The sequence below is a fragment of the Gallus gallus genome, chromosome 13 (genome assembly GCF_016699485.2).
Source record: "Gallus gallus isolate bGalGal1 chromosome 13, bGalGal1.mat.broiler.GRCg7b, whole genome shotgun sequence".
NCBI classification, from domain to species: domain Eukaryota; kingdom Metazoa; phylum Chordata; class Aves; order Galliformes; family Phasianidae; genus Gallus; species Gallus gallus.
The window spans coordinates 125,583-150,306 of record NC_052544.1 but is presented as its reverse complement, the minus strand read 5'-3'; the positions used below and the strand labels follow the sequence as shown (position 1 = coordinate 150,306).

Below are 24,724 nucleotides of genomic sequence, written 5' to 3'. Positions count from 1 at the left end.
GGTGCCAGACTGCACCCACCGTGGCAGGGATGGGCAATGCTGCCATCACAGCCAGCTGCAGTGTGGTCTCAGTGCTACAGGGGTGGAACTGCTTCCCATGGTGGGCTTGCATGGCTTGCAACCCGCAGCTGAGGCTGCTGCAGCCCCACGCAGCAGCTCTGTACCCGGAGAAAGGGGGCTGGGGACAGATTAGTGCTGTTTATTGAGCATCATGTAGTGAATCACCACCGCGATGTCGCAGTGATTAAAAATCCCCTTTTCTGGGAGAGAAGTGAGAGGCAGAAATGACGCCCGGAGCCTGAAGTTCCCTCTTCACGCTGCCCCACTCAGTTCGCAGCTCCGGGCGGCACAGGCACCTCCGGGCTGGGCCCAGCTGCGTTGCTGTCCTCGCCCGGCTCGGCCGTGGGCAGGTTCCTGCACTCGGCGATCAGCCGCTTGACGCCCACCAGCCACAGGCTCACCTCGTTCACGTGGTCCACCATCAGCGAGCGGTGGATCTCGTCGGCTGCGTCCCAGCGGCGCCGCTCCAGCTCTGCGGCGAAGGGGAACCCGTCGGCGTCCCGCGGCCGCTCCGTGCGGCTCCGCTCAGGGCCCGGCTCCCCCTACCCTCACCTCGCACCAAGAGGGCCATTCTCCTCCTCACGGGGGCCGACAGCTTCCCCCGGGCCCACGCGTCCCCGAGCGCCGTCAGCCGCCGCCCGATGTCGTCGCACACTTGTTTCTGAAAGCAGCGGTACGCGCTAGGCGGGGCTCCACCGGCGGGCGGACCCGAGGAGGGACGGCCCCGGGAACGGCTCCGGGCGGAGAGCGGCGGGGCCTCACCTGCATGGCGGGGCGGCACGCGGACAGCGCCTCCCGCAGCGGGGCCAGCACAGCTTCGGCAGGAACGTCCCCGCCCGTGGCGCCGCCCTCCTCGCCAGGGGCGGGGCTCGGGCTGCCGCGGGCGCTCGGGGCGGGGCCGGGAGGACCCAACGGGGGCGCCCCCAGCGCCGCGGGGGGGCGGTCCGGAGGGGCACCTGCGGGGAACGGAGCGGCGCGAGGCGCTCAGGGCTGGGGCCGCCCGCGGGGCCGACGTCGCCGCCGCACGGGAGCACCGCGGCCCCACCCCTCCCGGCTGTGCGGCGCTGACCTGCAGGGGGGCCCTGCGGAGCGCTCGGCGGCCGGCGACTGAGCGGGGTCCGCCCGGGGCCCGCGCCCCGCGTCTGCAGCCCGTACGAGAACTGCGGAGGGTCGTTCCAGCCGCGCCGCGCGTTCCCTGCGGGAGGGAGCGGAGGCCGCGGTGAGAGCCGGCGCGACGGCACGGCACGGCCGCCCCCGCCCCGGAAGCGCATCCCCCCGCGCCGCGGCCCTCACCCGGCTTCACGTAGAGGTCCGCCATGGCGACACGTCACCGCGCCGCGCCCCTTCCGCCCGGCACCGCGGCGGGGCGGAATCGAGGGCGGAGCGAAGCGGAGGCGGAGCTGAATGCGGAGCTTTATTGGCGGGCGGCGGAGGGGCGCGGTCCGGCCGAGCCCCGCGGGCCCGCGTTAGGGTAGGTGCAGCAGCGCATGCCGCTGGCGGAACGCCTCCAGCAGCGACAGCACCCCGCGCTTCCGCGGACCGGGCCCCGCCGCGCCGCCGCTGCCCCCGCCCGCCTTCGCCCCCGCGGCGGCCGCGCGCTTCGCCTTCGGCCCCGGCGCGGCAGCCACGAGGCACTTCTGGTACTGCACCTGCGGGGACGCGGGCGGCGTGGCGGCGGGCGGCTCCGGATCCGGATCCGCTTCCCCGTCGCCCCGTGCCGCCCCGCTCACCATGCAGGCTGCCTGCACCGCCTCCGAGATGGTGCCCGCGTCGGGCTCGCACCAGAACGCCGCGCACTGGAAGCGCCGCCCGGTGTCGGCGATCAGCGCGAAGGTGTGCGCGTCGCGGCCCACGCCGAGGAACGTGACGTAGCGCACCTCGCACTGCCACACGTGCGCCTCGTCCTCCTCCTGCGGGCGCCGCGCCGGCCCCGCCTCGACCCCGCCGCGCCCCCCCCGGCCCCGCCCCGGTCCCACCTGCGCCCGCCGCACCCGCACGGCCGTGTCGGACACGCAGACGTGGGCGGGCGTCCAGCTGTTCCGCCCGGGGCCCGCCAGCAGCTGCTCGATGGCGGCGTTCAGCACGTCCATCCCTGCGGGGAGAGGCGCGCGGTGCTCCCCGCCCGCTGCGGGCCGGGGCGGGGCGCGGCGCGGCGGGGCGACCTTACCCATGGCCCTGGGCACGGGCCGGCTGCCGATGTACAACGCCTCGTAGCGCCGGGGCGGCCTCCCTACGGCGTCCTGGACGTCCGCTGCCGGGACACGAGCGGTGAGCGGGACCCCTGCCCCAGTCCGGTCCCCGAATCCCCCCAGGGCGCGCTCGGTACCTGTACGCAGGGGCCACGTTGCGGCGGAGATGGGCTCCAGCGCGGCGCTGTGCGGTGAAGGTCCGCTGCCGGCTGCTGCGCGCTCCGCCACGATCTGCCAGGGATGGTGGTCCGGTTTGTGCGCGGCCCGCTCTCCCGGGGCGGCCCGACGAGAGAGCTCCGCGGAGCGCACCTGGGAGCACATCCCGTGCAGTGCCTTGGCGATGCCCTTGGCGGGCACGTTGCAGCGGAAGACGTGGCACTTGAGCACACAGGTGTCCTTGTCACTCGCCACAAAGGCGAAGTCCCTGCGAGGCCGTGGAGGACTGAGCGTAGCCCCAGCAGAGGCAGCGCTTCACTCGGCCCCGCACAGCTTTACCTGCAGTTACCTGTCCCTGCGTGTGGCGTGGCGGTGGGGGGAAGAGTGGGGTGGTCAGTTCATGCCTGGGCCCTTCGAGGCCGAGCGGTGGGGCTGCGGCTCACCCACAACCCTGTCCTGCGCCTCCGCACCTGCCCTTGTTGCAGCCGACGCCCCAGACGCGGATGTTGAGGATGGGCTGGCAGTGGATGAGGCTGTGGTCCAGAGGGTCCACCAGGCTCATGGTGTCCTTCTTCAGGATCATCACCAGGTCCTGGCCCTGTGGAGAGCCAGGGGCACCCTTACCTTGTAGCGGCCTCGCTGCACATGTCCCATGTCCCAGAACTACTGCCCCATGCCCGGCCCAGAACTACACCGAGGGTGGGGACAGCCCCATCCTGCAGCATTGCCCTCCGTGGAGCTCAGTGGTGGTGGGGTCTGCTGTGCAGCTCACCTCTCCCCAGCTGTCTGCAGAGCCTCGGCCCTGGCTGTTGGAGAGCTGCTGGATGCAGTTGTTGACAGCAATGCTGCTCTTGCCAGGCGCTAGGTCCTCCTCGGGGATCTCCACCCAGCCCAGCGAACGCACAGCAAAGCACTGAGCAGAGAGATATTGGGGCTCTTTGCCAGGCTGGCGTAGCCCTATCCTGTGCCTCTCTCTGTGCCTATGTGGCCAGCCTTGCTCCCACCCTGGTGCCTGTCAGCTCCTGTGCCATCCCCAGCAAGCTGGTACATGGCAGTGCAGGGAGCCCTCAGGCTGTGCGTGTGCAGGGAAGTGCCTTGAATGCAGTACCTTGGAGCTGGGCTCTGCGCCACACTGTTGGAAGTCATCTCCCTGCCATGTCAGCGAGGTCCTGTGAAGGGATGGGATGAGGTGGGGAGGGGAAAGCTCCTGCTCAGCATTTCTGACCCTGAGTGCCCCAAGGAGCAGCGGAACAACCCCGCACTGCTGTCTGGGCAGCATCCCACTATGATGCCAGCTCAAACTTCTGGCCTCAGTAGGTGGGACCCTGAGTTTCCCCAGCCACAAGCCAGCAGAGCACGGGGGCAGGCTTACCTCCTGGTCAGCGAGGCCATGGGGCTGGGAACAGGCCTGGCTTTTGATGTGTGCTTCACCACAGAGGCCTGGCAGTCCTGAGAGAGAAGAGGGGTTGTCAGGAGAGTATATGTCTGCAGAGACACCCGTAGGAGGCCTCCCTTCTGGGACAGCAATCTCAGCTCATGGACAGCCTGGTAGGATGGATGGGGTGGGGCCACTATGGGGCTTCCTGAAGTCCTTCAAGGGACTTCACCCTGGCCAGGAATGGGCTGAGCAGGACTTTGGGTTGACAGAGAGTGTCCTGCTACAGTGGGAGGCTGCACAAAGTATCCAGAGAATCCTGCGTCTGCACCCTAGCTGCTGGGATCCAACACCAGCCCTTCCTTCCCTGCCCGTGTCCCGTACCGTTTCTTGGAGCGTCTCCTCTTCATCAGCCTCCAGGCACCCTCCTGGGCTGGTAGAGCGAGCAGGGTGCTGCCACTGTGTTGTGCCTGTGGGCACGTGCCAGTAGTAGGTGCCCAGAGAGTCATGGATTTTTCTCCAGCCGGGAGGAAGGTCAGGGTCCGTCTCCAGGCTCTGGTCACTCCAGAGATTGTCTATGCAGAGACAGGGTGAGGCAAGGGGGAAAGCTCCCACAGCTGCTCCTGGCTGCAAGCAGCAGTAAAGCAATAAGCTGGTGGGGAAAGGGTTGCGCAGTGGCCTCTGGGCCACAACCCGGTGCCCCAGCATGGAGCAGGGGAGTGCTGAGCAAGACAGAGATGGCAGAGCAGCTTCAGCAGCAGGAGATCCCTGCACCATGGTTGGCACAGGCAGTTGCCTCATTGGCAGCCTGAGAGGTGGGATGGCCCAGCCGGGGAGGCACCGAGCTGGGGTGCCCAGGCATGGCCCAGGGACATCCTCACCATCACGCAGCTCCTAGCTCTCTGCCAGCAGTGCAGGATGCCAGGACTGGCTTTCTCCCAGCATGGCCAGGGAAAGGCAATGGCCCTCTCCTGCAAGCCCTGGTGAGATCGAGAGAACAAGCCCACGGTGCAGATAAGTAACGGGATCTGCTCCTGGGTCTGCGGCTAAAAATACAGAGGTCATCGTGCCCCCTGCGCTGCTTGTTCCCCGGAGCGGTTCTGCCAGGAAGGGCGGGCATCGTGCCATCCGCCAGTGACGGTGCTCTGGCTGCCATTGGCTAGACCGAGCCTCCCGCTGGACAGCGAACGCTCCCAGCGCGGGACCCCGTCCCCGTCCGCTATCAGGGTTCCTCCAGCACCCCTTGTCTGAGCTCGGTTCAGCAGCGCTCGGACGCGCTGTTCCTCCGCGGCCTCCTCGCCGGGGCCCAGCCCGCCTCTGCGGCCTTTACATCGCGGCGAGGGAGGGGGGGGGTCTCGCGGCTCCCAGCTCCGTTCGGAGCGCGAAGTGCCCTACCCGTCCTTAGGAGAGCGCGAAGGGAGGTGCCGCCACCCCGGCCCCTGCTTGCACAGGAAGAGGTTTCCGGGCCGCGCCACCCCCTGCCCGGGACGAGCGCCGCGAGCTCAGCACCGCGGACAGCGGCCGCTGTCGCTCGGCCCCGCGCGTGCCCCACTCCGCTCCCCACGGCTCCCCCCCGGCCGCCCCCCGCGCGGCTGACCGTCGCAGTTGACGAGGATGATGGCCAGCATGTAGTCCTTGCCCAGCATGGCCCCGGCTGCCGCCCCGTAGGTGCGGCCCGAGCGGTGGCTGCGGCGGGGGCGGGGCGCGGGGACGCGGTCGGCCGCTGAGGGAGCCCGAGCGCAGGGAAGGGGTGGTGGGGAGCGGGGCGGGAGGGGCGGCGGCGGCGGCGGTGCCCGGCTGCGGGCGGGGACGTTTGGACGTGGGAAGGGCGAATGCGAGGAGGGGTGATGGGGAACGGCGCGGTGTGCGAGGGAGGTGCTGCAGCGGCTTTTGGAAACGCGAGGCGGCGTTTGGGTGCATGGCAGGGTTACTTGATTTCAGTGTGTGTGGAAGGTGCGTTTCTAGGTGCGAGAAGGGGGATGTCTGAGTGTCAATGGGGGTATCTGGGAACTAGATTGGAGGATTTGAGTGTGGTAGTGGGTTCAGATCGGCTTTATTCTGTTTTGTGTGCCCTTAGGTTCGTTCCTCTCCCCCCCACGCACCCTTTACATTTTCTCCGCTCCCCTCCCTCTCTCACAGATCTCCTCTTCTCCCCTTCGTCTGTGCTTATTCTGCATTCATTCTCTCTCACGCATGCTCAGATCCTCCCTGCTTAGAGGGAAATGGGGAGAATTTGAACATCACTGAAACATAACTGCCTGTGGTCCAGTCCCTTCCAGGCAGTGCTGAGGACACCTGGATGTGGGTGCTTGCCGTATTCCCCTTGTCACCAGGGGTCTGGAGCTTTGTGTCCCTAGTGTGATACTTCTGTTTTCCTTGCTGTCTTGAGCCGGCAGTTCTAGCTGATGCTCAGTACCTGGGGACAAAAGCTCCCTATGCATCTGCTGTACACTTTGATTTCCCCCATGGATCCCTTCATGTGCTGTTACAGACAATTCTCCCAAAAGTTTAGGTGCCCGATAAGGAACATTGCTTGTGAAATGTAGTTCTGTGCACTACAACATTTTTCTGTGCCTGTGAGTGAACCTGTCTTTGGGGTCTCCTTTTTAGAGGTCTGTCAGTCTCTGCCTAACACAGAACCCACTCCCAGCCCCAAATGAAGAAGAGACAAATCTTTAGCAATGGACAAACTTTTTCTGATATCAGCATAGTGGAAAAGAGGGTTGCTGCTTCCGGGGAGATCCAGTGACTCTGTGAGGTGGGATAGTAGTAAGCCATTGTGCTGCTTATTCACACACTTGGGAATACAACAAATGAGGCCAAATGAGCAAGATTGTCTTTCTATCAGCTTGGTGGTAAATAACACCATAAGAATCTTAATCTGTTATTACCTAGATGACTTTGATACTTTGATATGTATGTATTTATTTATTTATTCAGATTTTAGGGACCTTTCTTGTATATTAAATCACGGGACTTTCTGAAAGTGCATTAGGTTGGGACCTGTTTTCAGTTCCATGAAGTACGCATGGCAGGGACCCTGGCAGTGAGGATGCTGGAGGATGGCCTCACTGCTATCCAAAACATCCTTATGAGGGTGAGCAGAGAGGGAGATGACTGTCTCTGCTCTCTGGTGGGCAGTGATAGATTGCAGGGGAATGATTTAAAGCTGTATCAAGAGAAACTCAGATTGGATATTAGGAAAAAAAAATGTCTTGCTGAAAGGTGGTCAGTCATGGTCCCAGGCCTGTCAGTGTTCAAGAAACTGTTGGGCAGTGCTTTTGGATACATGGTTTAATTATTTGGTGGACCTGTGTGGACCCAGCTCAGTGATTCTTATGGATCCCTCCAACCCAGGGTATGCTGTGATTCTATGATTTCTGATAGTGGGATATGCTCACATTGTCATGCTGTGCAGCACAATGCACCCCAAATTAACATGGCTTGGAGATGGGACTCATCGTGTTAGATGCATCCTTTACATCTGTATCGGTTTCATGTAGCAAGGTTTTGGTAGGAGGTCATAGCAGGGGAGACACCTGTGAGCTGAGCTCAGAAGCTACCCTTTGTTAGATAAGAGGCCATTCTGGCCAGCTTGAGAAAGGACACGCCACTGGTTTGCACTGTTTGTACCCCATTGTATGGACCCATGCTGGGGATGGTCTTGAAGAATTTTGAATTGGGGGAATCTCATTTTGTGAAGGACTGCATCCCATGGAAGGGACCTTGTGCTGAAGCAGAGGAAGAGCCTGAGGATGAAGGAGTGGCAGAGGTAAAATGTTTTGGACTGACCACATCCCACATCTCCATTCCCCAACAGCACTTACAGTGACACTTTTATTACTGTCTGCAGCAGGCAATACTGCATGGCTCTGGGACTTAGCAGCAGTGAAGGCCAGCTGCCCAATAGAGCCTTCCCTTTACACCTCCCTTTACACACATGAAGCAGATTTACCTTCTTCTCCTCAGGGAAATGCATGACACATCTAGTAATTCTGTAAGTCACTATTTTCTGGTGTTGACTCTGACAAAAGTGGGATCTGGGTTTGGTTTGAAATGTACTTGGGAAAGAAATAGGATGGCAGGCATGTACCACCGATGAGGATATAAAAAGAAATTTAAAAAAAGTTATCTTCTCAGAAAGTGGAAATAGCCTAGGGGGAAAAAAAGTATTGAAGAGAATATAAGAAGAACCATAATCTCTTGTCTGTCTCACAAGGAAGATGGATATTAACAGTGTCTATTGTATTTTACCTGAAGTGGTTGCATTATCCAGTTGTGTCATATGCTTCTTAAGTCTCTATAGTATTAAAAAAGTCTGATTTCTACCCAAAAGAAAGCCTCTCTCTCCCTGAGAAACTTCCTCTGCTGGAATTTTTTTTTTTTTTTCCCTCCATTAATTTAAATTTGTTGAAGCTTTGCTGGAATGTTGACTGCTAACTATTGGACTGACTCCTAAACTCTGCAATACCCACCCCCCCCCTTCTTATAATAAGGGTATATGAACAAGGATAATATGGGTATTATGAATATATACATATATTCATGAATATATTCATATATATATATATACACTTCAGTATTTTTACTGATGACCTGGATGAGGGCACAGAGTGCACCCTCAGTAAGTTTGCAGATGGCACCAAGTTGGCAGGAAGTGTCATTCTGCCTGGGGGTAAGAAGGCCCTACAGAGGGACCTGGACAGGCTGGGCTGAGACCAATGGGATGAAGTCCAACAAGACCAAGGACCAGGTCCTGTGCCTCAGACACAACAATCCCAGGCAACGCTACAGGCTTGGGGCAGAGTGGCTGGAAGAATTGTACAGGAAATGGACCTGGGAGTGTTGATCAGTGCTTGGCTGAACATGAGCCAGCAGTGTGCCCAAGTGGCCAAGAAAGCCAGTGGCATCCTGGCTTATGTCAGAAATAGCACAGGAGCAGGAGATGGTAATCCCCCTGTACTCAGCTCTGGTGAGGCTGCACCTCAAGTACTGTGTTCAGTTTTGGGCCCCTCAGACACTGAGGCCCTGGAGCGTGTCCAGAGGAGGGCAACAAAGCTGGTGAGGGATCTGGAGTGCACGACTTATTGGGAGTGGCTGAGGGAGCTGGGATTGTTCCATTTGGAGAAGAGGAGGCTCAGGGTCTTTATTACTCTCTATAACTACTTGGAGGGAGAATGTGGTGAGGTGGAGGCTAGCCTCTTCTCACGTGTAAATAGTGATAGGACGAGAAGGAATGGCCTCAAATTGTGCCAGGGGGGATTCAGGTTGGACATTAGGAAATACTTTTTCTCTGAAAGAGTGGTCAGGTGCTGTGCACAAGGAGGGGGGGGAGTCTCCGACCCTGGAGGTGTTCGAAGAATGTTTAGATGTTGTGTTGAGGGATGTGGTTTAGTGAGAACTACTGGTGATAGGCAGATAATAGGACTGGATGATCTTGAAGGTCATTTCTAACATTGGTGATTCTATGATTCTATGATATGAATTAAAAAAAATGCAATGTTGTGAATGTGAGGACTTCCTTTCCACCTGGTCAGCTGACAGTGCAGAATGGTTCAGAGACTTTCCTGTTCCTGTTTGTTTTATTTATTACCCTTGACTCTTTTTATACTGTATAATCTCACATTCCTTTAACACTTCTAGTAAATTAGTTTACTTCTATCTCTGTTGAACCATAATCCCTCCTTTCCACTTCTCTACTGGCTTCATGAGGAAGGAAGGGGTGGGGAATGGACGTCCCCCTGAATGTGGGATAAATGCCCCTCAAAGCCGTGACAAATCCTTTTGCAAATAACTGATAAAGCAGGCATCAGTAGTTTCCAACTTACTGGTGTTTGAAAGCCTTCATGAAGCAGTGGGCCACTTCTTCTATATGCAGGGGTAAGGAAAAAGGAATAACAAGAAAGTATGCATAAAGGCAGTTACTTCATTTTAATAATGAATTTCTCATCACTGATTTCCAGCATCCAAAAACTTTGCACAGGCTCACCAAGAAGCATTCTTCCTTCAAGAAGAGCCAAGCAGAAAAGACTCATATAATGAGCTCTATACACCAAAATGTAATCGAACTAAAGCCAGGGATTTCTGCTACTCTCAAAAAAAGTCTGTCATTTGTAGACAAAATGCCATCCTTTTGGTGAACTTTGCCCATTATACACTCATTATAGAACCAAACAACACCTCCATCCCAAAAGTTCTCCACTTCCATGGGCTTTGACCCCTCATTTAGTGTGCACTCTGAAGTTTTTAGCTTAGGCTTTTAAAAGCAAAGTGAGACAACCCACAACAAAGGTATGCCACGATGAGAGTCACTCAAGCTCCACCTGTAGAATAAGAAGTAGTATAACAAAGACTGAAGAGAGGGGGGAAGATGAGGGAAGCAACCATTGCAAGGAAGTTGGGAGAACTTCCCAACTCTGCCTCCTGGGATCAGGCGGCTGGTGGAGCCTCACTTCCCCCAGCAGAGACGCTGCAGGGTGAGGTGCACATGTTCAGTTATGCTCAATGCTTCCCCAGGAAAACTCAGACATCTCCATAGAACTGTTCTCTAACTTAGTGTGCTCATGGCCAGGCTGTGCTGCTCACAGTTCTTTGCATGTGCTTTGCAGACAATGCATTTGTGGGCAATGCAAAGGATTGGTGCATCCATTGCTTCGATAAACTGCAGCATTTCCTGGTGGAGCTGTGGGAATTCTGACTGAGTGCAGCAAGATGAATAGCGTGGAGGCCGTGCAGCAGCTCACGGAATGCTGCTGGACAAATCAGCTTATTGACTGACAGCAGTAGAAAAAGACTTGGAGTGCCGAGTTGGGCGGAACTTGCAGTGCTGCCTTCTGACACTCCTCCTCTCAGTCTTTCAGCTGCAGCTTCTGCATCATCTCCACAAGGCTGTTCACTGTAGAGGACTGGAAAGAAACAGAGCAAGTATAGAGATACGATCTGTCTATAGAAATATAGGTATATATATATCTATCTATAGAAACAATCTAGGGAGATCTTATTAAGAAAGTCTGATCAGTAAACTTCCAGAATGCTGCCTATGGTAAGATTCATGCTCTGCTGTGGGAATGTGGTTTCAAAGGTTGCAGTTCCTGACATGGCAAACCTTTTTATCCCAGCAAAACCCTCTGGCCATTACCAACCATGTCCTTCTCGAGCCAGAGGAAGGCATCCAAGCTCCCGTAGGCAGCCCTCACTGATAGTGTGATTTCCTCAAATACACAGCTGGTGTTTTCCTTTTACATCGCTTCCCTCGGGACTTTACAATCTCTTTCATGTCTGACAGATGGAGGCAATGAGAACAACAAGAGAATGTGTCTGTGTTCTCCAAGGACTCACCTCTGCACATGCAGCAGCAGCTCTCAGAGAAGCCTTCATTATTTCCATTCTCCTCTCTTTTTGTCCTCTTCTTGTTCTTATTGCTATGAAGTAAGAAAAAAGATAATTTCATTTTGAAATTGGACTAGGAGGCCTCTCAGTGAACAAAATTTCCAGTGGGACTCACAGAAGACCATCATGGAGTGAATGGAAAAAGATGGGATTACGCATTCTGGCACATCACTGCTTTTGGACTTCATAGCCTTCAACTCTTTTCCCCTCTACAGAGAAGGAAAAAGCAAAGCCAACCCCAAGCAAACTCAATGTCTTGCTAAGGGCAGCAGCTCACCAGAGTGGGTATCGCAGCACCTTCTTACCTCTTTGCTTGGAGCTCTGTGCTGTGGCAGGCCCAGGGTGTGCTGATGGGGCTGGCACACTGTCACTGCTTTGACACATCCTCAGAACCTTCTCCCTGTTGTGCTCACCCCTCACTCTTTTGTTGGCAGGCAGCTGTTCTGTTGTTTGTTTTGCTCCTTCCAAGCCCTTGCACTTTCTTTCAGGCAGGATCTTGGAGACAGAGTGGGGGTACACTGCAGGGAAAGGTCTTCTCCCTGAACTGGGACCTGCTCTGCTAGGAAGTCCTCCAGCCTGGACATGAGCTTTGGATTCTGTTCTTTGTTGAGTTCTTTCAGAACGGACTTGTTGTGCTGTATTCATGCAGCTCTTTCCATTTGACTCAGCAACTCTCACTGTCACCATCAAGTAAGGAGAAGCAACAGGATTGAAAGACAGTCCAGCACTGCTTTTGGTCTGCAAAATGGGCCACAATACTAGGAAATCTCATCTTGGGTGTTCATGGTTATGGATCTTAGGATCTTGTGTAAACTGTGGGTCCACATTTCAAATCAGGACAGGAAAGATAACTGTAAATCCCAGGGATTAAGACCGCAAGCAACACGCAATGAGAACAGTCCCAGGAAAGAACAGACTGAAAGCCTAACTAGAAAGACAGTGCACCAAACCCTGTTGTGTGTCTGTACCTCTCTCTCCCTGTTGTGTGTCTGTGCTGTGCCATACTCGGTGCTCCTCCCCTGCCTTTCTGCACAGCTGTGCTTCAGTGGAAGGCCACTGGCATCAGTTTCTGACAGAAAGGAAACAAGAAATACTTGAACAACATCTCTTTGGAGGAAGATTTGAGCACAGTCAGACACAAACTTCTGGTCTTCAAACGTAGTTTCTTCAGTTTGCCTTTCTGCTGCTACAGTGTTGTGCCAATTCTGCAGTCAGCTCAGATCTACAGTGTCCTTTCCTCTCTCCTCCATCTCACACACCCCTGCATGCAGCCCTGTTTAGAGGCAGGTACCCACACCACAGCTCACAAGAGCTTCTTACCTGGGGAGGCTTTCCATTTCCCCCCTTCCCCAGCACCATTCAGTGGATGCACAGGCTCCGTTCCTACAACAACAGGTCGTATGTTGATTTCACAGACACCAGTAGCAGTATTGTCCTGTTAGCCCATGTCCCCCCAAAAAAGAAAAAAAGATACTGGTTTTACAGCCAAAACAGAAACTGATGTTTAAACTTCAGTGCACTTACAAAAAGCATTACTGATCTCATTCCTGCTCATTTGGCAGCAAATGAACCCCGGTCTGCCTGACAGCTCTACATTCTGCAAAGCAAAGGTACATCAGCAAACAAAATGCTGTCAGGTGCAGAAGTTGAGATACATATTTGTTGCCTCTCAAAGGAATGCACTCAGCTCTAGGCACCACCATTTACACAGACTCATATCACACTGCTGCCATCAACTGCTGCTGTTGGCCTCTCCAGTGCTTCCACGGGGGCTTACTTGACATCCCCTACAGCACTGCACCCATTCAGAAATAGTACTCAAAATTCATTCTTCCATACTTCATGACAGAGGACTGAAGAAACTCACTTTTGCATGACAGTAAGGATGGTTCATCCCCATTGCATCCCTCTGTGTGCTGCAAGGTGCAGCTGGCTTTCTGGCAGCCTGCTGGCTGCTGTTCCCAAACACAGGGAACCGAGCCGCCCCACTTCTAAAGAGAGAAAGGAAGGAGGGTTTGTGGAAACAGGCATGCAAAGAGATGCAGCATTCCAGATCATGCCAGAGATAGGATATCAGAGTGCTGAGACATTATCACAAAAGGAAAAGATTTGGGAGCATATTCACAACACCTGCATAAGCTGTAATCACTGGGCACAGTTAGCTTTCTTATGGCTCAGCTGGAGGAAGCAGGAGCTCTCAGATGTCAGCTCAGGGGGTTCATCTGAGACACCTGCACTGTGCTGGGATTATGGGATTATTCTGAGGGAAACCAATGTCTTTGGTTGCCATGGTTAAGCCCATACAAAATTATTGTGCAGAGCCTCAGCTCTTGACCACTGTTTCTTTCCCTGCAGGGACTGATGGCTGCTGGGATCACCCTGAGCCTCCTGTTCTGCAGGTGGAACTGCCAGCTCTCCCAGAATTTCCACCCCAATCCTTTCCCATCCCTACATTCCCACACAGTGCTGACTGAGGAGGGGAGGGATGGAGCCGGTGGTGGTGGCCCTGGGACACTGCCCTCTGTGCTGCCCTGTCCTGCCCTGGAGGTGGGCATGGGGGTCTGGGGGGGCTTTGGTGCTGCATGAGTGACTGCAGGCAGGCAGAGGTGTAGCAAAGTGAACAGAAAACATTTAATCATTTAACATAGAAAGCAGTGAAAAAGACAAATGACAATTTTCCCAACCTCTTCCCATCCTAACAGTCGTTTCTGATCCCACCCAAAATTTCCCACCCCCCAGAGTTCAGATTAATCAAGCACAGAATTCAGAGAGAAGTATGACTGCATCACACTGGCTGCTAAGTCCTCCTCCAAGAGTCTCAGCTTCTCCTTGGTGATGCTGACCTGCTCCTCATGGAGATGCTGCTGTCTGGGCACTTGGACTCTGCTTAGGGTGGGCTGCAGTGGAAAGACATTGGGTCACAATCCAGGCTGGCGACTGCGATGTCTGGTGGGCTCAGGTCAGCATCTTCAGCAGAGCTGGGAGAAATGAGGGCAGGAATGTGGATGAGCTCCTTATCCCCATCGTTGTCGTCATGTGGAAAGTTGTCATCAGAACTGCAGCGATTTGTGTTTCCTGAGAGCTCTCCACTGAAGGAAGTGCACAGTGCACCACTACTGGGCCTGAGTCTTCTGGGTCGAAACCAGTTAGATTCACCTAGGAATGAGCAGATACACAGGGGTGAGTGTCAAACTTTCACTGTCCAAGGAGGCAATGGCTTGGTGTTGTTTTTCAAGTAGGCTTCAAGCAGCATGCAAGATGCTCGCTGTATGGGGTTAGCAATAGCTGTTAATTAAGTGTGCTCAAACTCCTTCTAAAGCAGTTATCAGGTCCAAATTAGCCTGAAAATTAGCTGTTTGCAAAAGCAAAACTAATTTAAGTGTGCTGTGACTCTAAGTCTTTCTCAGAAATCAATTTCCTTCCAAGGCTGACTTTTTCACCTTAGAAGAAAAAGGGGGAGATGGCAAGGAATGAAAAGCAGGTGAGGTCGGCTGTACAAAATCCTTAGAAGGTGTATGGGAACTGTTGAATCACAGCCTGAACCTCTGACTGACCACCTGAGGCAAGCGCTGAGTCAGCCGCAGGGGCAGAGGTGAACACAATCTCACCTGAGTGACCGGAAGTGACTCCCAGACCCCATTTAAGGGCTGACTCCCAAGAAGGAAGGATCTCTATCTGGAGATCACCCCTCTTGGAGCCCTTCCATGAGCCCAGGACACGGATAAGCTCTTTATTTCACTACTCCTTTGTAAACGCGATAATCTCTCTGGTCCTATACCTGTATACCTATTTACCTTACAATCTGTATACCTGTTTGCCATACAGAAGGAAAACAAAGGTCTGAAGAGCATTGTCCTGATACTACTGCCTGACACACATGAACAAGCTGCTTCATTAACAACTCCAGCTTTCACTGTGGGGGAGGCAGGTGTCTGTGTTGTTGCTTATCTGCAGTCAGCAATGTCATTCTGCCTTTTTTTAAACCCACATTTACTCTTTCACAAAAGAGTATCAACTTTTGATACTCGTTCTGCAAGCTGGGGAAGAGTAACCTACAAAATGCTAACTGCTGCAGAGGACAGGTTGGAAGACAGCTGCTCCATACACCCATCATGCCACAGCAGCTCCTTGCTGGATGTGCCTGTGATAACTGGTTATTTCCTGACAGCAATCCCCTCACAATGGGGAAGAAAGCAGCAATTGCACAGCTGGTTTTACAAGCACTAAACATTTTGAAGATGGCTCAGAATGGTCTCCCCTGTTACTTTTATAATAGTAGAAATAAAAACATCTCAGTTTCTGATACTTGTTGTAAACATTAAACATGCTCTTTACACGTACTACAGGACTTTATCTCCCTCTACAGTATGTAGGGAGCTGAATTGGGTAGGACCATCACGATTGATAGATCCTCTAGTGTTGACCAACCAGGTGGCTTCTGCCAGATGCTTCTCCCAGTGCTTAAATGTTCCACCACCCATTGCTTCCAGCATAGTTTTTAACAACCCATTGTATCGTTCAATTTTACCAGAAGCTGGTGCATGATAGGGAATATGATAAATCCATTCAATGCCATGTTCTTTGGCCCAAGTATTTATAAGAGAATTTTTGAAATGAGTCCCATTATCTGATTCAATTCTTCCTGGGGTGCCATGTCGCCACAGAACTTGTTTCTCCAGACCTAATATGGTGTTTCTGGCGGTAGCATAGGGTACTGCATATGTTTCAAGCCACCCAGTGGTCGCTTCCACCATGGTGAGCACATAACGCTTACCACTACAAGATCATGGCAAGGTGATATAGTCAATCTGCCATGCCTCCCCATACTTATACTTTTGCCATCGCCCTTCCTCCCGGAGAGGTTTCATCCTCTTGGCTTGTTTAATTATGGCATGTTTCACAGTCATGAATAACTTGTGCAATAGCATCCATAGTAAGTCCACCCCTCGGTCTCTAGCCCACTTACATGTTGCATCTCTTCCTTGATGGCCCAAGGTCTCATGGGCCCACCAAGCTAGAAATAATTCACTCTTGTTCTGCCAGTCCAAGTCTATTTGAGCCACCTCAATTCTGACAGCCTGATCTATCCGATGGTTATTTTTCTGTTCTTCAGTAGCCCGACTCTTGGGCACATGAGCATCTACGTGACGCACCTTTACAACCATATTCTTTATTCGGGCAGCAATGTTTTTCCACAGTTCAGCAGACCAAATAGGTTTACCCCTCCATTGCCAGTTATTTTGCTCCCACTGCTGCAACCACCCCTATAAGGCATTCACCACCATCCATGAATCAGTATAAAGATAAAGCACTGGCCACCCCTCCCGTTCAGCGACATCTAAGGCTAGGTGGACAGCCTTTACCTCTGCACATTGGTTTGATTCTCCTTTTCCTTCAGTGGCCTCTGCAACTTGTCGCACGGGGCTCCACACAGCAGCTTTCCATCTGCAGTACTTCCCCACAATACGACACGATCCATCTTTGAACAGGGCATATTTCTTTTCATTTTCTGGTAGTTCATTGTACGGTGGGGCCTCTTTAGCATGTGATACCTCTTCTCCTGGTGATGCTCCAAACTTTTTACCTTCAGGCCAGTCCATGATCACCTCTAAGATTCCTGGACAACTGAGGTTCCCCATTTGAGCTCGTTGTGTAATCAGTGCAATCCACTTGCTCCAAGTGGCATCAGTAGCGTGATGGGTGGAGGGAACCTTCCCTTTAAACATCCAGTTCAGCACTGCAGTCGACGTGCCAGGAGGAGCTGTGTCTCAGTACCGACTACTTCGGAAGCAGCCCTAACCCCCTCATACGCGGCTGAGATTTCCTTCTCAGTTGGAGTGTAGCACTCTTCAGACCCCCTGTATGCTCGACTCCAGAATCCCAGGGGTCGGCCTCGGGTCTCCCCAGAGCTTCTTTGCCACAAACTCCAGCTGGGACCTTTCTCTCCAGCAGCAGTGTAGAGGATGTTCTTTACATCCTGTCCCGTCCATACTGGCCCCTGGGCCACAGCACGGGCTATCTCCTGTTTGATCTGCTCAAAAGCCTGCTGCTGTTCAGGACCCCATGTAAAATCATTCTTCTTCCGCGTCACCTGATACAGGGGGCTTACAATAAGGCTATAGTTTGGAACATGCATTCTCCAAAAGCCCACTACACCCAGAAAAGATTGTGTCTCTTTCTTATTAATGGGTGGAGACATGGCAGTGATTTTGTCTATCACATCTGCTGGGATGTGATGGCGCACATCTTCCCACTTTATACCTAGGAAGTGAATCTCCTGGGCAGGTCCTTCCACTTTGCTTCGCTTAATAGCAAAACCAGCTTGCAGAAGAATTTGGATTATTTGCTTTCCTTTCTCAAAAACATCCTCTGCTGTATCGCCCCACACAACAATATCATCAATGTATTGCAGATGCTCAGGAGCACTGCCCTGTTTCAATACAGTTTGGATTAACCCATGGCAAATGGATGGGCTGTGTTTCCACCCCTGGGGCAAACGGTTCCAAGTATACTGAACGCCCCTCCAGGTGAAGGCAAATTGCGGCCTGCACTCTGTGGCCAGAGGAATGGAAAAGAAGGCATTAGCAATGTCAGTGGTGGCATACCACTTGGCTGCTTTTGACTCCAATTCATATTGGAGTTCTAGCATGTCCGGCACAGCAGCACTCAGTGGGGGTGTGATTTCATTCAGGCCGCGGTAGTCTACCGTCAGCCTCCATTCTCCACTGGCTTTACGCACTGGCCATATGGGGCTGTTAAAAGGTGAATGGGTTCTGCTAATCATTCCTTGACTCTCTAGTTGATGAATCAACTTATGAATGGGGAGCAAGGAATCCCTCTTGGTTCGGTACTGCTGTCTGTGCACTGCTTTTGTGGCAATTGGTACCTGCTGCTCTTTTACTTGCAGCAACTCCACAGCAGACGTATCTTCTGACAGGCCAGGCAAAACAGATAGCTGCTTAATTATTGTCTTTATCTACAGCAGCTATTCCAAAGGCCCATCGATACCCCTTAGGATACTTGAAATGCCCCCTTCTGAGGTAATCAATACCCAGTATGCATGGAGCCCCTAGGCCAGTCACAATAGGGTGTTTTTGCCAGTCTTTACCAGTGAGGCTTATTTTGGCCTCCAACACAGTCAATTCTTGAGAATCCCCAGTCACTCCAGTAATATGGACTGATTCTGTCCCTTCATGATTCGAGGGCATTAGAGTGCACTGTGCACCGGTATCCACCAGTGCCTTATATTTCTGTGGTTCTGATGTGCCAGGCCATCGGATCCACACAGTCCAGTAAACTCTGTTATCCCTCTCCCTCCCCTGACTGAGGGCAGGGCCCCTCTATTCATTACCTGTGGTAACTGGAGCAACTACACTGGTGGTTGGTCTGTTCTGTAATTCTCTCACCCGTGCTCGCAGTACAGGAGTATCTTGGTCATGCCACTTCCTCATGTCTTCTCTATGGTCACAGAGGTAATGCCATAAGGCAACACGCGATGCAGTCCTACTGTTGTTTCTCACTCGAGCAGGAAAGCGTTTGCCTTCAATAGCTGAAATTTTTGATGATACAGGTGAGGAGGGGGATCCATCTTCTTTAATTAATTGGATTTTCATTAGTTTGATAAGTTCTTTCATTAGGCCCCTTTGCTTATCCTGATCTTCGTCAAACGTTTCTGATACTATTACGGGTTCATCATGATTAATCAATAGAGACACCTGCTCTTGTACTTCATCCAGTCTGTTTGCTAACTCTGAGGCAGCTGAAATGGAAACGTGAGTTGGGGGGTAGATGTTGTTCATAGTTTTGGAGTATAAGAATCAATTTGAAAACTAGGGGTCTTCTCTGTTGGTCCTTGTATCTGTGGAATGTTGCTACTAGTGTGGGAGCGTATCTGTCTGGTGCTGCTCTTGTAAGTTTTTGCCATATGACAGGTGTTGTCCTCACTCTCAATCTCTATAAAAACCCCAAATGAAACAGAATGAAGACCAGAAAAGGTGTGCAGATGTATGTGTATATGACAGGCCACGCCAAGAGGCCCAGGAAAGAGGTGAATGAAAGACATTGCCTTGTACTTACTGAGAACAGGGAGCTCACCCTGTGAATGTCACAGATATAGCTGTCCTGGGTTAGATCAGGAACCTGCTTGGAGTCAAATTCATGGCTGGAGAGAAGGACACAACAACGAGCAGAGGGGTTTGAAAAAGAGGAAAACTACAAGTAAAAAGCAATACAAAATACAGTCAAGAAAAGGAAGGGGTTCTTGACTTACAGGAAGAAATAAACACTTGGTCACCAACACCACATGAGCCATGCTAGACGAGATGTTTCCAAAAGGAGACCTGTTCTTTTTGCTAAGGTATTTCCATTTATGTTGACAACTGGCTGCCTAGTCTACAATCATGCCAAGAGCCCAAAACAGCAAGGAGGAGCAGGGGCTGGTCAGAAGGGCTCTGCAAACAAGAGGAAACAGAAATGAAAGCTGACAGCGCTGACATTGCAGTCCCAGAGCCTTCCAATGCTCCATCCTGAAGAAGAACTTCCTGCCCTAGCAAGTCTACTGAACACCCTGTGTTCCTATCAAACAGCCACAAGCCTGGCACACCACCGCTGAGTGCACGCTGCCTGCACAGAGCTGCCCCACAGTGCAGGCCTCTGAACACCTGCAGCATGGCACATGCCCCTACTGACAGCTGTGTCAGTCGCAGCACTCTTACTGTAGCTTCTGGATCTTGGATGCCATGCTGGACAGGCAGTATATCCCCTGCAGCATGCCATGCTGCTCAATGAACTCAGCGCAGCTCTGGAGGACCTGGAGGACTACAGAACAAGTGCCAGTGGTTAGCTGAACTCATGATTCAAGTTCTGGTTCAGGCTGTGCTCCTGTCACATCCCATCCACTAAGCCCAGCCGCGCTACTGCTTGGTTCCTCCTGAGAGGAGAAAGCTGTCAGAGATGTCACTGCAGGAGCTGGTGAGAAAACTGGACAGAGATGTGTACCTGCCTTTAAAGAAGTGCCAGGACCTGTGAATCAGCCTGGAGAAAGTAATTCTGGGGAAGCCAGAGACACTGCACATCTCAACACAGCTCCCACGAGAATGGTGGTGTTAAATCGCATAGAATCATAGAATTGCTCAGGTTGGAAAAGATCTTCAAGATCATCAAGTCCAACCGCAACCTGACCATACTACCCTAACTCCAACAACGCACCACTAAATTGTGTCCCTGTGCACCACATCCAAACAGTTTTTAAACACATCCAGGGATGATGACTCAACCACCTCCCTGAGGAGCCTGTTCCAGTTCTTAACAACCCTTTCTGTAAATAAGTTTTTCCTGATATCCAACCTAAACTTACCCTGGTGCAACTTGAATACCATTTCCACTTATCCTGTCACCTGTCACCAGTGAGAAGAGACCAACCATTTCTGTAAGCACCTTTCAGGTATTGGAAGAGAGCAATAAGGCCTCCCTTCAGCCTCCTTTTCCACAGACTAAACAACCTCAGTTCTGTCGCGAACCCCAGCTCCAAGTTGTCGCGAAATCCCAAGGGTTTGGTTGCCGCGAGCCCCAATCCCAGGTTGTTGCAAAGTCCCAAGGGTTGGAAAACTGAAATCTAGTCAGTTCACTGGCCGAGCCACGTGGGGAGTGATGACATGACCCAACATGAGTGCATCAGAATCTCCGTTTATTATCTGTTGCTTACACACATATATAGGTTGTGGCGAATGTGCGTCAGCTTGTAATTGGTTGAAGCATGGCAAGAGCCCCCGGCTCTACAATACCATTGGCCGTGGAGTCACACATCTTGCTCGCATAGCTACTGATACAGCATTAATTATTACATTGTTCTTTGTATTCCATTACTCAATCTCTTCCCAGGCTAGCTTCCCCCTTATCTTAGCTGCAGCCTCAGCTTCCTCTTTGTGCTTTCATAGCCTCAAGGTCTTCTAGCCTGAGTTGTGCACATAGCACCCGAGCTCAGCAAGTTCTTGCTCCCTGAGCCATCATAGCATAGTAAGCTAGTACTTTTCCAATTGTATCTCCTGCCAACTATTAGGCCTGTCCTGCTCATACAACCGTCCAAGAGACCCATGGTCCCCTTGGCTGTCGAGCCATTCCTCAACACAGTTCCTTCAGTCTCTTCTCATAGGGCACATTCTCCAAGCCTTTCCCCAGCCTTGTTGCCCTTCTTTGGACCTGCTCCAGCACCTCCATATCCTTTCTGTACTGAAGTGCCCAAAACTGAACACAGCACTTGAGGTGAGGTCTCACCAATGCCGAGTACAGGGCAGGATGACTTCCCTAGTCCTGCTCACCACACCATTCCTGATCCAAGCCAGAATGCCATTGGTCTTCTTGGCCACCTGGGCACACTGCTGGCTCATATTCAGCTGACTGTCCATCAGTACCCCAAGGTCCCTTTCCATCAGGCAGCTTTCCAGCCACTCCTCATCAAGCCTGTAGGGTTGCTTGGGGTTGTTGTGACCAAAATGCAAGACCCGATACTTGGCCCTACTGAAACTCACACAGTTTGCCTTGGCCCATCGATCCACTCTATCCTGATCCCTCTGTAGTGCCTTTCTCCCTTAGGCAGATCAACACTCCCTCCCAACTTGGTGTTGTCTGCAAACTTACTGAGCGTGTGCTCAATTCCCTCATCAAGATCATTGATAAAGGTGTTAAATAGAAGTGGCCACAGTACTGAGCCCTGGGGGACACCACCCGTGACTGGCCACCAACTGGATTTAACTCCACTGATCACAACTCTTTGGGCCCTGCAATCCAGCCAGTATTTCACCCAGCAGAGTGTATGCCCATCCAAACCATGGGCAGCCAGCTTCTCCATGAGGATAATGTGGGGGACAGCATCAAAGGCTTTACTGAAGTCCAGGTAGACCATATCGACAACCTTACCTTCATCCACTAAGTGGGTCACCTTGTCATAGGATGACATCAGGTTTGTCAATCAGGAACTATCTTTCATGAACCCATGTTGACTGGGTCTGATCATGTGGGAATACAAGAAAGACTGTTCAGAGCAGCAGCTGAGGAGCGAGATAAACAGCATGAGAAAGCAATGCTGAGAACCAAGGATATCTCCAGAAAGAAGAGAAAAGCAAGTCAAGTAAGCTGTGTGATGGCCGTGTGATAATTACCCTGATTGGAGGGAAGGCACGTGTCCAGGAATGACTGATGGCTCTGACTGGATGAGTGCCTGCGTGCACAGTGAAGGAGTGTTTGTGGAATGTTTTGTTGACATTTAAAGGTGGGTGGGAAAGTTAAAAGAGTTAAAAAACTTGTGAATGTATATAAGGGATGTTAGAACCGGTAATAAATAATTTGGATCGTTCACATCTGAGTCTGTGCCTCATTGCCACATGATCCCCTGGTTGACTGGTCCATGATGGCTCCCAAGGTTATCTGTTCTGTAACCTTCCCGGGCACTGAGGTGAGACTGATAGGTCTGTAGTTACCAGGATCATCCTTCTGGCCCTTTCTGAAGATGGGTGTCACATCTGCCAGTCTCCAGTCTGTCGGGACATCCCCAGTTAGCCAGGACTGCTGAAGGATGATGGAGAGTGGTTTGGCAGCCACATGCACCAACTCCCTCAGCACTCCAGGGTGCAATCCATCTGGCCCCATGGACTTGTGGGTGTCCAGCTTTCGAAGCAGGTCCAAAACCATCTCATCATGGATCATGCAGGGTCTGTTCTTTTCCCCATCCTTATCTACCAACACAAGGGGCTGTGTGCTCAGGGAACAACTAGCCCTACTATTAAAGACTGAGGCAAAAAATGCATTAAGTACCTCAGCCTTATCCTGATCCTTGGTCACCAAGTTCCTTTCTGCGTCCAACAGGGGATGGAGATTCTCCTTTCTTCCCTTTCTTCTGTTTTTCCTTCTTTCTCTCCTTTCTTCCTTTCTTTCCTTTCTTGTCTTTCTTTTCCTTTCTTTCTTATCCTTTTTACTCTTTTCTTTCTTTCCCTTCTTTTTTTTCAGTCTAGATGTTGTCCAGATGTTGATCCAGATGTTGTTTCAGCCTGTGTTGTCCAGATCCCCATGCAGCTTTTCCCATATCTCCATGTTCTGCCCAGATCCCACTGTTTCACTGCATCTCACTGCAGATCTCCTGCCCCACAGCCCCACTCACCGCCCCCATCCCCGGAGCTCTGCCTTCCCCTGCAACCTCTTCCCCACCTCCTCAGGAGATCCCTGAGGGCTTTCCGTTTCCCCCCCCACACGTCTTCTTCACACCCCACTGCCCCTCGAGCCCCACTCAGGCTTCAGGCCGTGCGTACAGGCTGCATTGCTACGGCGACAGTGCCCCCTCACTCACTGCAGCGTGTGAAGCCGTCCCCACGGCGACAGCGCATGCGTGACACCGTCTCCATAGCAACAGCGCCTCAGCGCGCACGCGCCCGTCCGTTGCTATAGTGACGCACCGCCCCGTGCTCTGACGTCATCACCCCGCGCCCCGAGGAGGAGGTGGACATGGGGAAGTTGTGCCGGGCCTCGCACCACTCCAACGTTGCGGGGCAGCCTCGGGGCTCCGAGCGCTGTCTCAGCTTTTACAAGTGAGCGTTCGGGGGAGGCACCGGGGTGTGGGCCAGGGTTAAGGTGGTGAGGGGGTCTGCGTGCCGCTCTGCGTTGGTCCTGTGGGGCCTCTGTGGTGCTCAGTGCTTTCGCTCGGCGGGGGCAGGTGCTCTGTGTCCCCCCGCCACCCCTACCCAGTGTATTTCACTGCCCTTCCCGCCCTCTCTCTGCCACTGATCGCCCACAACCCCCCTGTCCCTCTGTGTAGCCCCCGGGGTTACACCCTCCCTCCGGGCCTGTCCCCCCCCCCCCCACACCCATCTCCAGTTCCCCCATTCTGATCACTATAATCCTCTTCCACCTCCTCCCCTCTGTGTCTCCCCCATTCTGACCTCCAGGGTTCACCTGTCTGTCCCCCCCTGCAACTCCGATCCCTCATTCCTCCCCAGTTCCCCATTCTGATCCCTAGTGTCCCCTGTCTGTCTGCCCCACCCCACAAGTCTCCCCATTCTGTACCCTATTGCCCCCCCCCTCCCCCTTTCCCAGTCCCCTCTATCTGACTCAGAATCCCCTCTCCTCCCCACAACTACCCCCACTCCAATTCTCTCTTTCTGATCTTTAAAGTCTCCTATCACCCCCCAGAACCCTCTCTTTGACCCCCAGGGTCCCACGTCTTCCCTTCTCTGCCCACGTCCTGACCCCTTTTTCTAGAGTCCCTTGTACTCCTCCCAAGCCCTCCTCCCTGACCCCTGGAGTCTGTTCGTCCATTTTGACCTCCAGTCCTCCCCAACCGGACCCCTTTTCTGCCCAATAGAAGCCCCCTGCAACCCATAGCTCTCCCCTCCCACCCCCCAGATGCTCTTTCTGCCTTCTTGAGACTCTGTTCACCTGTTTTCTCCCACAACCCACTAAGTTCCCCCTCCAGACTCTCTTTCAACCCCATGGAGACCCACTCCCCTCTTCCCCCCCTGCCCCAATACTCCCCTGAAGTCTCCCCCAGACTCCCTAGAAGCCCCACTCA

The 24,724-nt window shown here is 53.1% G+C and overlaps 3 protein-coding genes across 7 annotated transcripts; all 3 read right to left on the bottom strand.

The window, feature by feature from the left end:
* Positions 1–184: 184 nt before the first annotated feature.
* Positions 185–1,399, bottom strand: SRA1 (steroid receptor RNA activator 1). Its single transcript, NM_001301686.2, has 5 exons — positions 1,354–1,399; positions 1,130–1,255; positions 823–1,016; positions 613–721; positions 185–532 (listed from the first exon to the last, which is right to left on the bottom strand). Exons 1-5 carry the CDS (start codon positions 1,376–1,378, stop codon positions 327–329), a joined length of 660 nt encoding a protein of 219 aa, NP_001288615.1. The 5' UTR covers positions 1,379–1,399; the 3' UTR covers positions 185–326.
* A 48-nt stretch (positions 1,400–1,447) lies between these two features.
* On the bottom strand, positions 1,448–5,484 carry APBB3 (amyloid beta (A4) precursor protein-binding, family B, member 3). 5 transcript variants are annotated; one of them, XM_015293556.4, is made up of 12 exons: positions 5,378–5,484; positions 4,165–4,355; positions 3,778–3,854; positions 3,514–3,574; positions 3,178–3,318; positions 2,876–3,003; positions 2,755–2,760; positions 2,559–2,673; positions 2,387–2,480; positions 2,228–2,311; positions 1,791–2,152; positions 1,468–1,709 (listed from the first exon to the last, which is right to left on the bottom strand). In XM_015293556.4, the coding sequence occupies exons 1-12, from the start codon at positions 5,424–5,426 to the stop codon at positions 1,527–1,529; spliced, it is 1,491 nt and encodes a 496-aa protein (XP_015149042.2). In that variant the 5' UTR covers positions 5,427–5,484; the 3' UTR covers positions 1,468–1,526. The 5 variants fall into 5 exon arrangements, with proteins under 5 accessions (XP_040502967.1, XP_040502964.1, XP_040502966.1 ...); XM_040647032.2 differs by having other exon boundaries at positions 1,464–1,709; positions 1,791–2,311; XM_040647031.2 differs by having other exon boundaries at positions 1,464–2,152.
* Positions 5,485–13,780: 8,296 nt separating this feature from the next.
* Positions 13,781–23,590, bottom strand: LOC124417184 (rho GTPase-activating protein 32-like). The gene is made up of 2 exons (XM_046900512.1): positions 23,507–23,590; positions 13,781–14,325 (listed from the first exon to the last, which is right to left on the bottom strand). Exons 1-2 carry the CDS (start codon positions 23,559–23,561, stop codon positions 14,057–14,059), a joined length of 324 nt encoding a protein of 107 aa, XP_046756468.1. The 5' UTR covers positions 23,562–23,590; the 3' UTR covers positions 13,781–14,056.
* Between the last annotated feature and the right edge of the window lie 1,134 nt (positions 23,591–24,724).

Bases quoted from the DNA above. Each gene is read 5' to 3' on its own strand.
- SRA1 (NM_001301686.2), bottom strand. From the start codon at position 1,378: ATGGCGGACCTCTACGTGAAGCCGG. The intron at 1,017-1,129 runs GTCAGCGCCGCA...CGTTCCCCGCAG, and splicing joins TCCGCAGGGCCCCCCTGCAG to GTGCCCCTCCGGACCGCCCC. The intron at 722-822 runs GTGAGGCCCCGC...CGCTGCTTTCAG, and splicing joins CGTGCCGCCCCGCCATGCAG to AAACAAGTGTGCGACGACAT.
- APBB3 (XM_040647030.2), bottom strand. From the start codon at position 5,426: ATGCTGGGCAAGGACTACATGCTGGCCATCATCCTCGTCAACTGCGAC. The intron at 3,319-3,513 runs GTACTGCATTCA...CTCTCTGCTCAG, and splicing joins GCGCAGAGCCCAGCTCCAAG to TGCTTTGCTGTGCGTTCGCT. The intron at 2,312-2,386 runs GTACCGAGCGCG...GTGTCCCGGCAG, and splicing joins AACGTGGCCCCTGCGTACAG to CGGACGTCCAGGACGCCGTA.
- LOC124417184 (XM_046900512.1), bottom strand. From the start codon at position 23,561: ATGGAGACGGTGTCACGCATGCGCTGTCGCCGTGGGGACGGCTTCACA. The intron at 14,326-23,506 runs GTGAGTGAGGGG...GCTCATTCCTAG, and splicing joins GGACGGCTTCACACGCTGCA to GTGAATCTAACTGGTTTCGA.